The sequence below is a fragment of the Erithacus rubecula genome, assembly GCF_903797595.1.
Source record: "Erithacus rubecula genome assembly, contig: SUPER_Z_unloc_3, whole genome shotgun sequence".
NCBI classification, from domain to species: domain Eukaryota; kingdom Metazoa; phylum Chordata; class Aves; order Passeriformes; family Muscicapidae; genus Erithacus; species Erithacus rubecula.
The window spans coordinates 1,000,642-1,015,739 of NW_027635944.1; the positions used below are offsets into that span (position 1 = coordinate 1,000,642).

General features: G+C 38.6%; 1 protein-coding gene across 1 annotated transcript in view; it reads left to right on the forward strand.

Annotated features, from left to right (window-relative positions):
• PCSK5 (proprotein convertase subtilisin/kexin type 5) overlaps positions 1-15,098 on the forward strand; it is a 175,844-nt gene that overhangs the window by 140,747 nt on the left and 19,999 nt on the right. Inside the window, exons 11-12 of the mRNA XM_079331357.1 lie at positions 9,408-9,525; positions 10,548-10,736. Coding sequence (XP_079187483.1) covers positions 9,408-9,525; positions 10,548-10,736 — 307 coding nt within the window. The remainder of the gene's footprint in view (positions 1-9,407; positions 9,526-10,547; positions 10,737-15,098) is intronic.

Here is a 15,098-nt window from a genome sequence, read left to right on the forward strand (position 1 = left end):
TTTGGAATTTGGGGAAGGGAGCTGGAAAATATCTTGAATTATGCAGCCTAGATCATGGTTATTGAATTTATTTTATTTTTTTTCCCAACAAAACTGAGGTTACAGACAATGTTGTTTCCAGTTCGCATCCAAAGACATATAAGGTCAGGAATTTGTCTATACAGTTCCAGAAATGAGGATGTACAAACTGTAGGAGAGGGAATCTTTCAGAGAAGTCAGGCAGGTGTCATTATTTTCCCGGTCTCAAATTCTTCATTATCAAAGCTGCTCATTTACTTTTTGGATCTGGAGCAATCCATTTCCAGTTCCTTCTGAAAAGCAAGGAAGAAGCTTTAAAAATGCAAAAACAGTTCAAGCAGAAGCTCCAAGTCTGTGTCAGGATACATAAAGGAAAATGGATGGACATCCATCATGATTTTGTCTTACAGTTGATTGTTTTCCTGGGGTCTTATATTGTAAGTCAAACTCACACATATTCTAAAATGTAAATTAAATGGCTCTAAAGCAGGAGTAACAGCAGGCAAAAGGCCAAATAAGCCTTAATGTTCTACTATAATAGCACTCAGAATTGTCACCAAACCATGATCAATATAACAATGAAGAATTTAAATAAGTGCCTCAGCTCAACAACTGAGATAACTTCCTGTCTGTTTGTCTTAGATAAAAAGGTATACACAATTGCTATGCTCTGCAGCTCCCTAGTATTCCAAACATTGCCAAATGGACTGACAGCACTAACAGGATGCACACCATGAGAGTGATAACCTTTGACATTATTTCCTTTTAACAAGCCCAGCTCAGACCTTTATAAACACCCTGTAAAGGACTGGGGGGCAGGGAGGAATGGAAGTTTGAAAGTCTCCCCCTGTAGACTCATAACCATAAGAGTCTGCCTCTTACTGTGAAATGTAAACTTCTATTTTGCAGTATTAAGAAAGAAGGACCAGGATCAATGAATTTTAAACGTGACTGATAAACTAATGCAGTTCTCCAAAATACTTTAATTACAGACATTGAACACTGAATTTTAAAAGAAAAGTCCTTGGAAGTTACATGCATTTGCATGACCTCTTTATATACTAATTCTCAGTGCAGTACACTTTTGAGAATGTTCTACGCAAATTTCTAGTCATGCTTGTGTCCATCCATAGCAATGGTGAACATCTTTTGGATAGGGTAGTTCTGTCTTTTTAAAAAACAGTAAGTGCTTGCCTTTGTGAACACCAAAACTCTTCACTGCTGTTGTGTTGCTATAATGCCTTCCAGTATTACAAAACTGACAGTAGTTTTATTATCAGAATGTGTCCACTTTAATGGAACTAGGATTCAGGCCAATTAGAGAGCAGATCACACTACCTAAAATGTAGTATTTTAAGCACTTAATGTATCCTGTCAGGATGTAGAATTTAATTAATAATACGGAAAGATAAGGGCCTACATAGGGCAACTCAGCCCAGTTAGATGCCTGAATTTATTTACAACAGTGTGCTTTTTTCCCTCGAGAAAAATCAGCTTCTGAGGATTTGCTTTTAAGTCACCCACCACACTGACATTACTGGCCAGCTATCTCTATAGACTTAGGTTACTGTTTAACTTCCTTTTGCATCAGGTTACTGATCAGCATCCACTACATGGCTCTACAGGGGTACTGTGAAGTTGGCTTAGTTAATTAATAATTTCTCTAGTTATTCTCTTCAGCATCATTATCATTAAACGATTTGCAGTGCACTTTTTTGTGATTTACTTCATGTTTGCATATCCTTTTCCTGCCAAAATCTGCCACAGCTGCATGCTCAGTCAGGAATTGGTTTGAGTGTAAATATTCTGCTGGAGCTCCAGTACTTCAGGACACACAGAGCCTCTGTGTGGGACAGAACAAGAGGGGTGCTATGTGTCTGATACATCTGACAGCACAGAAATGCTGTCTTTGTGTCTCCTGCTAACAATCTGTCAGGATTTCCTGTTCAGTGCCTTTGACTCACCTGTTGTCATCTGTTCTGACATGAAGCCTAGCACAGACACTCTCACCAAAAGGTGTTTTTATTGTTTGACAGAATGACTTTGTATTTATCTGCTTTTGAGCTATCAAGGAGCCCTAAATGTATTTCCTAGGGTGAATTTGCTCGTAGTAGAGGAGATAGGTACATTTTTTTACAAGGTGTTGCACAATGCAGTCACAAAATACATTTTTTCTTTAAAAAATTTGCAGACCACCATGTTTTGCAGTGGATCCTCATGCTAAAAAAAAAAAAAAAAATTAAAAAAGAAACAATTCCATTTGAAAAGACTACTACTAGTTAAAAATTATAGCTTCTATTACTGTACATGCTCCTTAGCCAACTTTATCTCAGCATTTTTGTCACCCTTCTAAATGCATATAATCTTCAAATTTATTCTGTTCACATAAGGTGTCTTATTTCAAATGAAATAATTTCTTTGGTAAAGGCTTTATGATTTGCAGCCAAGTGCTGCTGCAGAGAAGTCTTAGAATCTTGCTGCAAAATTTTCATAGCAATCACCAGTCAGCAGTAGTCAGGTTTTCTGTTCCCATCACGACTCTGCTGCTTCAGAGAAGTAACTCGGCCTTCCTGGTGCCTCTGCTGAGGTTTTCAGCAAAGGGCACTGGTGTTTTCTCTGACTGGGTAAGATATCCCCATATGCAGGGCACAGTTTGTGAGTGAACACCATGTGCTCAGAAGAGTCATTCACTTGGTTAACACCTTCCTAAACAAGCTCTTGAGAAGTAAATCAGGAACTTAATAACCACATGAGTTTTAAATTCCTGAAATAGATAAAATATGTGAGAATGTGAAGGTAAATAGAATCTTGGATTTAATTTCTCAGTATTTTAAGATGGTGTGTTCTAAGGTTATTTTTTATGACTGCAAAGCCTCATAGCAGTGTCAGAGTTGGATACAAGCTGACACTGGTTACTGGAGGTTTAGTTTCTACTATCTATCTTGCTAGTTTTTCTGGGCAGTCTGTATTTTATTTTGTCAATTATTAGGAGCTTTTTAACAGAAAGAAAAAGAAAACATGTAAAATCCAGAAGCCTCCTTTTTTTTTGTCAAATATCAGGTAAAGCAATGGTTAGTATGTTACTGAAGAAATTATTTATACTAAAGCAAAAATCAGAAATAGACACAAACATAAGTGGAATCTCAATAAATGCAATTTTTGAAGTGTTCTCTTTGCACCTTTGTGACTGTGAAAATGTTCAAGGGCTGGAGCACCTCTCCTCTGAAGAAAGGCAGGGAGGGATGGGGTTGCTCAACCTGATGAAGAGAAGGCTTCAGTGACACCTTATTGTGGCTTTTCAACATGTAAAGGGTTCTTAGAAGAAAGACAGAAAGAAAATTTTTATGAAGGTTTTTAGTGACAATATATGGGGCAATAATTTTAAATTGAACATGGATATACTGGACATAACGATGGACATTTTCATGTGTGATGCTTGGTAACACCCCACATGGCTTTATAAGGGGGAAATAGTGCCTGACAAATTTGGTGGCTTTCTGTGATGGCTAAGAGCAAAGCAGAGCAACTCACATCACCTACCTGGACTGATGCAAAGTGTTCCAGTTAACATCCTCATCTTCAAATTGAAGAGACATGGATTTGAAGCACGAACCACTTGGTGGGTGAAAAACTAGCTAAAAATGGCCACACACAGTTGTTCAATGGCTCATTATCCAAGTGGAAACCATGAGTGGTGTCCTCTGCAGTCAGACTGTTCAGCAGCTTGTTTGGTGACACAGACAGTGCAGTCATCAAATGTGCTGACAACATGAAGCAGTGTGGTACAGTCAGCACACTGGAGAGAAGGGATGCCATGCAGAGGCACCTTGAAAGACTTGAGAGGTGGGCTTGTCTGAAATTCATGGAGCTCAACAAAGCAAAGTGCAAGGTCTTTACACCCAAATTGTGCAATCTGAGACACACCCACAGGTTGAGCAGAGAAGTGGTGGAGAGCAGCCCTGTGGAGAAGGATTTCGGAGAAATGGTTGATCCAAAACTCAACACAGGCCAACATTGTGCACTTGCAGCCCAGAAAGACAACCCAGTCCTTGGCTGCATTTAAAGGAGTGTGGCCAGCACTTAAAGGAGGTGATTCTGCCCATCTACTCTACTCTGGTGAGATCTTACCTGGAATGCAGTACAGTCCACAACATAAGAAGGACATGGAACTGTTGGAGCAAGTCTAGAGGAGAGCCAGTAAGTTGATACAAGAACTGGAATCTGCAAACACAGTCTGAGAAAGTTGAGGCTGTTCAGCCTGGAGAAGGGAAAGTTTTGTGGAGACTTCACAGCAACCTTGCAGCATCTGAAGGGGGCCTGCAGGGAAGCTGGAGAGGGACTCTTCATCAGAATCTGTAGTGACAGGAAAAGGCATAATGGGAGCAAATTGAAAGAGGGGAAATTTAGATTAGATATTAGAAAAAAATTCTTTACTGTGAGGATGGTGAGACACTGGAACAGGTTGGCGAGGATGCCCAACCCTGTCAGTGTTCAAAACCAGGCTGGATAAGGCCTTGAGCCACCTGAGGGGTAGATTGTCCCTGCCCGTGGGTCCTTTAAGGTCCTTCCCAATCCCTTAATATTCTCTGAATCTGAGATTTCATTATTTGGATCCTGAGGCATTGGAACAGGTTGCTCAGAGACACTGTGGATGTCTTATCCCTGGAAGTAACTCAAGGCCAGATTGGACAGGGCTTGCAGCAGCCTGGTATAGTGGAAAGTGTCCCTGCTCATAGCAGGGAGGTCAGACTAGATGAGCTTTAAATGTCCTTTCCAACCTAAATCATTCTGTGATCTATTATACTGTAATATAGAGGCCCTTCAGATTCTCATTGTGCATCTTTGTAGCTGCCTCTTTTAAGACAAATCTATTGGTCATCTTTCTGTTTTTCACAACCTTCTCTAGTGTGGTGATAAGTGTAGGAACTCAATCTTCCCACATCCATACAGCTGCAACGCAGTCTTTAAAAATTCCCTGGATTCCAGAGAATTCTTTGAGGAGGAAAGACATAGTTTGCTGTTTCATTTGGTTTTAGGAGCAAAAATTGAGGGATTGCTCTGTGTAAAATACAGAACCACAAATAATGTGCTTAATTTGAAAACCATGGGAGTTGGTTTTAGAAGCAAGAATGAAAAAGCATCCTCTTGCACATTTGTGTTACTGGTTTACAAAGCAGTTATGTGTTTCAGAAATCAAATTCAGTTGTCACAGATAACTGGTCATAAGTTGACATGAAATAGGAAAAGGGCTGAAACAAGATGAATTATTATTCAAGATCAGTGTTGTCTTAGAGAGGACATGACAAAACAAAACAAGTTCAAGCCATGTCATCATAACATTTCTCCCCTATTTGCCCATTTAATTCTTGTTAGACAGTTATTTTTCCTTGTTGAAACATTTCAATAGTCTAAGCAAATGACAGAAAAGCAGTATGGAATTGTTAAAGCATTATAGAATTAGTTTGTTCTATTTGCAATTAAAATGTCAAATGTAAAAGGTTGGTGTAGATGGTTGAAAGTATTTGTGGGCTGAAAGTAACTCAAGAGGCTTACTTATTCTAGACCTGCTAACCAACATTAAATAAAACCATAGTATTAATGGGCATTTTGGACTACTATTCTGTCAATCTCATTTTGGATCAAGATCATATTGTAGCATAAATTGACAATTTAGGATTATAGCTCACATATCAAACAGATTAATCTAGTTGAGGAAGCTGCATTTTCCTCATTTGTCCCACTGAAATCATTACTGTTTCTCTCCTGATTTAGCATTTTATATGTGTATACAAAATATTTGTATTTCAAATACTGCTTTCACAGTACAGGCCAAAAATATAGTAGGGAGAAAATTTTGTTCAAGCTTTTTATCAGATGAATAAAATAGCAAGGAAGGCTTAGTGTTTCAGTTATTGATCAGACATCTTGATGACAGGCAATGAAACTGCATCCTAACAAATTAAGTCTAACTACATTGGAAATGTCATGTTTTTAGGGTCTGGGCCAGATTTTTCTGAACTCTGCATGGTTCTCTGTTATGATTTATCAACACCAGTTATTCATATTTCTCATAATCAAGTCAAATGAGATTTACATCCTAGCTTTAGATTTGAGGGTGGCTTTGTATGTAAATAAGAAAGTTACTGAATTTCCAGCAGCAATTTCAGACTAAAACAAGGAGATTATGAAAAAGTTTGGGAAGTCTCTCCAGCAGCTCAGAAAGCCTTGTTTTCATGGTACATTAGTGAAAGAATTGCACCAGGGATAAATAAATGGACTTTAGCCCTGAGAAATGTTATTTCATTTTTAAGATGAAAACATCTTTAAGAGAGATTTAAAAGATCAGCTAAAACTCAATATTTACTTTGTGTTCTGGGAGCCATGTTTCCTCTGAAACATGCCCTGTGTCTGTAAGGATCTGTGTATACCTTTGATTTTTCGGAAATAAAAATAATCAATTAGTACTGCTGCCTGCATGGACAGAGAATTCAAGACAGCTCTACCAATGGACACTTTGGTCACATAAGGAGATCACATTTTTCAGTTCTTTGGCTGAATAAAAGCAGCAGTATTCTCCTCAGCCCCCAGCTTACCTTGTGTCAGCCTCATATTGGTGTTTAGTTTGTGGAATACAAGCATCTTTTTACAAAACAGCCCAATACCCCTTCTGACATCTGATGATTCCAGCAGCAAACCACAGCAGTGGTAATGCAGAGCACATAACTGGGTAGGAGCAAGGTCTGGAGGCATTTTGCTCTTGCAGTTAGTTGTCTCTCATTACCTTTCAGATAGATGTTTTTGATTAATCTGGGTTAGCAAAGTCAGCTCAGTATCTTTTGCAAATCAGTGGCAGCTCTAAATGTTTCCTAGAAAATATCTGTAGTTCCATGTAGACCACCAGGTAATTTTTAAGCTTTGGGACAAGCACCTTGGCATGTAGTTCACAGGAATACAAGGAGGTGCACAAATGAAGAAGCACAATTTGAAGGTAGTAGAGAGAAAAATCTGGTTTTGACATCACTACTTTATTTAGCTCTGTGATTCTTTCCTAAACTGCTACAATTTAGTCTTTGAAATTATGGGCCTCTACTGGTACCTTCAGCTGCTAACCAACCCACTGGATCAACGGCTTTGAATTGGAAATGTTTTGGACAGCCAAGTGTCAGTCCAAATAGGATGGACACTGTCGATCAGGAAGTTTTTGTTTCAATGGGAAGACCTTTCAAGGAAAAAAGTATTTCTGTTTTAGCTAAACAAAAAAAAAACCAAAAAAACAACCAAACAATCAGGTGCAGAGCTTATCACTACACTGCTGCTCTCATGCAAGAGATTTTAAACATTGAGTCATGGACAATTAACACAACCACATAATCTTAAATGATAATTTTTTCTCCTGTATGAAAATTTCTCCTAAATTCTGTCTTCCAAGTAATTGTTAGGGTAGGAAGGATGGAAAGCTCACTCTGTAGATTTTATTTGCACTTGCATTTTTTATTTGCAATTAAATTGCAGTTTTTATTTGCATATTGGATGTGCATAGTAGGGAAAATAAATTCTAGGGGTAAATAGTTTAAAAGTCACGTAAGTTTCCATCTGAAGGTCACTGACTGGTGGTGGCAATGTTACATTCTTTTCTGCCCTTATTTCTGATTAAGAAAAGCTGAGATGAGGAGAATTTTGGCTCCTTGAGCTCAGAAGTTGGGTGGAATGCACAGCATTCTAACTGGACATCTTGAACTCTAATTCAGTGTAAGTTACTAACAGTCAGAAATTAAAAGTGAATTCTCCGTGGTTTAGCTGAAAAAAACCCCTCCATTCATGAAAGTTCTGTCCCTTGCTTTTTGAATGTACTATATTGAGTAACTGTATGTGCAGTTACAGACCGTGTGAGTTAGGACTCTTGTTCCTTGCACTGATCTTCTGAGCAGATAGAAGCATTATTAATTAAAATACTAGTGTAAGAATAGACTCATGTCTTCACAGATAAATAAGTACTCATTAGCATTGTTTGCAGGATGATATCTAAGACAAAGGACATTTCTATCACAGGAATCTTCTTCTCAATGTAAAATGTTTCTCCTTGTCTTCTTTGGTCTGCTTCACCAACATATAGAAATAGGACATTTCTTTCCCTATCCATTTGTTTTTGAATACATAAAAGAGAATTCAGAAGGCTGAAGGAAGCCCAAATGTATTTATTTTCATGTATTTTAGTTGTGTTTAATTTTGGAGCACAGTGCTTGCCTCACATGGTAGAAGAGCTGCATACAGCTGTCTCCAAAGGAACATTTCTATGCCATGTGCACTTTGGTTTGGAGTTCACAGGGGAGGAGTCCATTACACAGTCACTACATCTGCCATATTTTTCACTGAATAATCCTTTTCAGCTCCCAGTTTCAGACAGCATTAGATATTTGGAAGATGTGATCCTTAAGCTTTGGACTTTATTTGTTTGAGGAGGCAGGTGGTTTTTCAGACAGAGTCCTTTGAATTTTGGTTTGAATAGATGCTGCTTTCACAAACCCTCTACAATGTGCAGTTGGAAGGACTTGTACCATGCTTTGTTGCATTGCATTAAAATAGCACTTGAAATTTTCTATGGGTTTCTGTGATAGCAAGAAAAACTGATTTACTAACATTTGCAGTCTAAACTCCTCCTGTGGCAGCTTTTTTCCTTTCACCTTCTGCTATCAGAACTTTATCAAGAGCACTAATTTGTCACAATAGGATATCATGGCTAGCATCTCTTCCAATTCATCAGAACCCTTTTGCAAGTCTCTGTTTCTATTGGAAAAGCAACCAGAAACACACAGCTGATTCAGTAAATGCTTTTCACCCTCATCATGCAGACAGCTTTAGGGAGATGATGGATCTGCCTGGCTGGTTGGCCAATGACAAGCATACTGTATACAGGAATGGGAGAATTTACACTCAGGGAAGTTCAGAGAAATGGTCTGTTCCTTCTCAAATTTATTGTCTCATCTTCCATGAATACACATGTATGTGCTTGGTATTTGAATGGAGGTAACCTTCTCTCATTCATTACATTTAGCCCCCTGTCATACAAGAGGGCTGAGCTAAGTTAAGGCACATGGACAAAGGGCAGTCAGAGATGATTTTAGTCACTGGCGTTCTGTAGTTCTCATGGTATGGCAATGCAGGTAGGGCCTCATGCCACTTGTGCAATAAAGCAGTGAATGGATTGCTTGAACAAATTAGATACAGTCATTATTGTTCCTGGCAATGAGATTTTGGAGTTTTGAGTGAAAGTAAGGAAGAAGAGAGAAGAAGTTACTCCTGTTAGGATGTGACACTCTGGAATTAGTAATGAAATGTCACAACCCAAGGGTTTATGCTATAACTGTATCCATTCTGTTTGTACCTTGCAGTGAGCCACCTTTATGGATTTGGACTGATGGATGCTGAGGCAATGGTGACAGAAGCAGAAAAGTGGACAACAGTGCCTCCACAGCATGTGTGTGTGGAAAATACAGATCGGCAAATCAAGTAATACCCGCTACCAAAACTCTTGCTGGCATAAACTTTTGGAAAGAAATTGGGTATAATATACCCTCCCTTGCATTGTGTATAATATATCATTTTTAAAGCTGTACCACAGATTCTGTCACATTTATGGTCGTAGTGCATGGGAATAGGCCCTAGTTTAAAGAACATTGCAGAAGGTGAAGGTGTGAAACAGGCCAGACTGGGTAATGTTGGATTTTGATGCATCAAAGATGATGCATGAAAGAAGAAGGTTTGGTTGAGTGCATTTCTGTCGCCTTTCCAAGAAGAGTACAGACTTACCAGTCCAGGATGTAACAGGCAAATATGCTTTTGATAATGTATGATGTTGTCTCTTTCCAATAGTCTTAGCAGAGAGTTTAGTTCAGAGGCCAAACAAGATTAAACTGTTTTTCACTAAGATAGAGTCTCTATAGAACCAGGCTTGAGAGCAATTCTGTTATGTGCACTCCATGGATATAGAGACAGCATCAAGCATTAGGGACACTTCCAAAGCATTAAAAATATTGTTTGATAATTATATTTGACAGGCTTGATCCATAACTGGTATATTCTGCAAGGATGTCACGCCAATTTAAACCAGCTGAGTCAGATGCCTTTTGGTACAGTTAACATGTAATACTTTCTGTTACGTAAATGAGGACCAGTTATGCCAGGCATTTCCTGGGGTTTAGCAACCAGCTGTGATCCCATGACAATCTCAGCAATTCTCAGCTTGCCACTAATCCACAATAATGCTTTGTCCCAAAGGCTTATTCCTATTTTACCTTGTGTATGTGCTTAACAGAAACCCAGGCAGTTGCCATTAGCCATTATCTGCAGTGAAATAATTACCCTGTACTGGTGTTTTCAGCTAGGAAATACATGTCAAAACTAATGATTATAGGGTACTGACTTCTCAGTTGTCCAACACTGTCATTCTCTACTAAGCAAAAAAGATGGGGTTGTGTATTTTACACAAAAAGTGAGAAATGCTGATGTTGTTTGCTGTGCTTCTGTTATAGAACAATACGACCTGACAGCATTGTCCGTTCAATTTACAAAGCCACTGGCTGTTCAGATAATCCTAACCACCACGTGATCTACTTGGAGCATGTTGTTGTGCGTATCACTATTACTCACCCTCGACGTGGAGACTTGGCAATTTACCTAACCTCTCCTTCTGGAACTAGGTCACAGCTCTTGGCCAACAGGTATAGTATGACAGCCCAATTTCAGTACAGTCCACATGTAGAGCCTGCATTGAGATGTCAGTGTCAGCAAAGAGCAGTCAAGCTGTTACAGCAGGGTTGTTAGAAGACACAGGCTAATTGCTTTTTCTTAGAGAGATGGGCAGAAGTACAAATGACAATCTCAGTAGAAGACCAGCGTTAAAACCAAGATAAAGATTAGGCAATTTCAGTAGTTCTTGTGTGGCTCACCATTTATTAGATGGCTGGAAAATATGAAGAAAACAGACTCAGTGTTCATAAGGAAGCTGAATCAAAATGTTTCTACATATGGCCACTTATTTTTAGATTTTTCTCTTTTTTTATTCTTCTTTCTTTATAGAAATGAAAATCAGATAGAATAGTGAATGGCCTGGTTTCCAGACTGGTTTTCATCCATACTTCTGCAGACAGAAATGCTGATTATCTAGCTCTGGGGAATTGCATGTCCTCCTGCATCTCAGTGATAGAAGGACTTGCATTTCCTCTTGAAGCAAAGAGCTGGTTTTGGAGACAGATGGAGCTCAAATGGACTTGGATCTGAAAAGTGTGAATGCACATTTTTATTAGAAATTATGTTAAATAAAAAGAAAAGGTAAACTGAAAATACTCTTCAAGCTGTAGACAGTAATTCACCAAACAGAGAAAGTTGTCCTGCAAGTTTGGGGTCCTCTAGAATATCTCCTGTGTTCCATTGTGAGTGCTGTCATAGGTTGCTGATAAAGCACATAAGCACACCTATTTGTATCTTCTTGCTGCACTACTGCACTGAACAAAGAATTTATCCTCTGCTAGCCAGTGCAAGACAAGTTTCTCATATTAGTTATGAAACAGGCTTTTGTTTTTTTGTTGAAGAAATCCTTTAGTTTTCTCTTGCATTTTCATGCAGTAGTTCTTCCTCGGTTCAATATGAAAAAACCTGAAAGTCATCCAACTAGGTATCCAAACAAAACAATCTTGTGTAAACCCAGTGGTCTTAGCACAGCTAACTTTTGGCTCTGGGCTTTCATGTGTTGCAGCTAACTCACAGCAAATGGGAAATACATTCCAATATTCATGGTTCACCTCTGATGGTGATTGGAGTGTGGAATAGGTACAAAATTCAATTCAATCTTTGTAAAGTGTCTTTTACGCTTTTACAAAGTGTCTTTGTAACCTCTGCACCTTAGAAGTTGTTATTCTCTGTATGTGCAGTAGAGAAAGGGAATACTAATATGCATTATAAAATATGGGGATGTTCAGCTCTTTCTTATCTGATAATATCAGAAGACTAAACAGAAAACAAAGAAACCTGAAAGGCCTTTTCATGTTATGTCACTTCCCAGAAAACAAATTATTCATGACAGAGCTCATAGAGTCTCACCTGAAATTCACTTTCCATGCATACTTCAGAAATACACTGACTTGCTATCACATTGAGCTGAGGGCCTACTAAACAACTCTGGGCTACTAGTATTAGGGATAAATGTATATTGCAAATTCTAGGTGGGAAATACCTAGAGCCTTCATGAACCCTTTCTTAGGGTAGAGTGAGGGATATGAAGACAATACTTTCTGAAAGGGTGTTTCAAGGGTCACTTTATTTGGCCTTGCTTTAAGAAGTCATACAGTTTAGAGTTAGTAATTTCTTGAAATTAGGAGTATGCCATGTGTTGTTGATGTATATGTTTTAGCATCATGTTAAAAAATTAAACTTGAAATAGGATGGTTGTTATTCTGTAGTATGAAAACTTAGTTATGAGGCATTTGATTTTCAAAGTATCAATAATACTGAGTATCAGTGAATAATACATTCAACTGTAAGCATGCCTGCAGAGATACATTGGCAGCAAATAGTCTGTTTTTTCTGCTATAGGCAAAGGGCCCAGAGGTGCTGTTATACATTGCCACTACCTGACTGAGATGTTTTTCTCAGACATACAAGACTTTTTAATGCACATGTACAGGATTAATAGAAGCAATACCAGCTGTTTTTACTGAAACCAGGGAAAACCACATTGCTTTACAGTTTAAACTCATGTGGGTTTAATTTGAAGTTTGCTTGGTAAAATGTTTTTAAGTGCAAAAGGTATATTTTACATGTGCACTTTTCCACCAATTCTGAAAGAAAAGTCATTGTGTGTAATTTCTGGTGCATTGACAAGTAGGTCCCTCAAGGCAATATTTGGCCTTTTTTCTGCATATTTTATCCTTAATGTTGGCATCCCCTAAAATGACTTCAGTAAGAAAACTTGTTAGTCAGAGACGATGTGAATTCCTTTGCAGGCATTTGGTGGATAACACTGTCACTGGTTTAAGCCTTATGTGCATTCTTCAAAATCTACATTACAGGGAACATCTGCTTTGTTGTTTGGAAAGTACTGAACATGATTACATTGGATGCGCTGCAGCAGAGGAAAATAGAGGCTGGAAGAGTATTGGCTGGTGTGAGGATGAGGCTAGAGTTAAGTCCAAAGGGGAACAGTATCCCCTTTTCAAAAACAATTGGCCAGTGGATTTGGCAGCCTGGGTTTCTGAGTGTTTTTTGAGACATACCAAGGTCAGTTCTCACAAACATTGAGTACAGGCTGTAGAGAGAAGCTACATACAAAGGGAGTGGGAGAAGCAAACTTAGGGCTCATTTGTCTGTCCCACTGAAGTCATGGCTTATTTAATTCTTGCCCTTTAAATTTAATGCAGCTGTTGCCACTTGAACTGCGTAACTGAAATACTTCAGCCACATGGTGGCAACTTTCCAGGCCACTAGCTTCTTAAGCTTATATGGCCCTGGTGTTAATAATACTTCTCTTCAGTAACAAAAGAATGTATTTTCATGGCCATATTTTTCCTACCATGAAACCTTAGACAATCAGTAAATTTTAATAATATCCTCCTGCAGAACTCCTAGACCAAAACCAAGTTATTCATATCTAATCTTACTCAGTTATTTCCTTCATAAAATGCTTTGGTGATCTGAACCAGAGGAAAACTTTCTTAATAGTCATGCATCTTTTTTGCAGCTTAAATGTTAAACTTTAGCATTAAATTAAACTAACATGTATCCTAACATGATGAAACATAAGGGCTAATCTTCATGCTGAGTCCCACTGAAAAGGTCTCTGAGGTGGTAGTAATTTAAGTCCACTGTGAGCTAACAATATTCCTAGCTTCTACTGTGTCTAGAAGGTGAAACAGTTCTTGGAAAACTATTTCTCCCAACTCATACTCGCTATGTTTTGTTTCATTCATGTTAGCTATATCTTTGATTATTTTTTTTCTTTTTTTTTAACTTTGGGGGATTGATGAATAGATATCCCACTACCGAGCAGCTGGCTGACCAGTGGAGTGTGTGGAGCTCCTCAGCCTGACATGTCTGCTAGTAAGGAGGATGTGTGTAGTTCCTGGGGACAAGCTCTCCTCTTTTAAAGATGGTGATTGCCATACTAGCCACTGTTTCAGGCTGGCAGGCATGGTGCACCCTTGTTCATGTTACTCCAAACAACTTTATCATGATAGTTCAGAGATATCCATTGTTTCATGATACTAATTATGATAACCAGATGTAACATGGAAAAGAAAGTGTGCATGCAGATACTTTAAATATGTTTTCTTTAGCTCCACATCCAGAAATTTTAAGTGATCTTTGACATGTAGGTGGAAAGCTTCTGAAATCCTAGTGTGTTCTCTGATCTTTTTTTTTTTCCCCGAATACTTCAGTGCAGATGGGCAGTAGGATCTGGCTGAAGCTTTGTTTAAGTCAGTTTGAGTTGTCTGCAGTTTCTCAGGGTCTACATCTCACAGGGAGCTGTGATTTGACCCTGTGGAGAAGAGCTGCTTTAAGGGGAAAGTTAACCAAAGCTCTTTCAGATATGCAGCTTGGGAAGGACCACTTGCCCATAAGGGTGCCAATTTGTGTGCTGGAGCACATCATAACAAGACTGCTGCTGTTGGAGAAGAAAATTCCTCTCTCTTGCCAGCTTCTCCACTGCATCCACAGCCAATAGCTAGTGCAAGGTTTCCAGGCTCTTAAAGCATTGAGTTCAGTATACAACCATTACTGTCAGTCAGGTGCAGCTGCACCCTCTCAGCTGAAACAAACAATCTTGAAACTGAAGAAAAAGGCTCCTTTTGTGTGTTTGGTTTTTACTGTTCATGATGGGTGATGCTGGTGTGGCTAAACAAATCTTTCACTGCCTTTTCTCACATGGAATTCAAAATTGAAACAAATGCTTCCAAGCATTTTAGGAATTTAAAGATTCTTTGCTGAAAAGCTGACACAATTGTTTGCTGGGTTTTTTTAATGCTGTTAGAAAGTGGCTAATTGCTTTCCTCTGGCAAAATTTGGATAACAGGTTAATATTTCTGCTT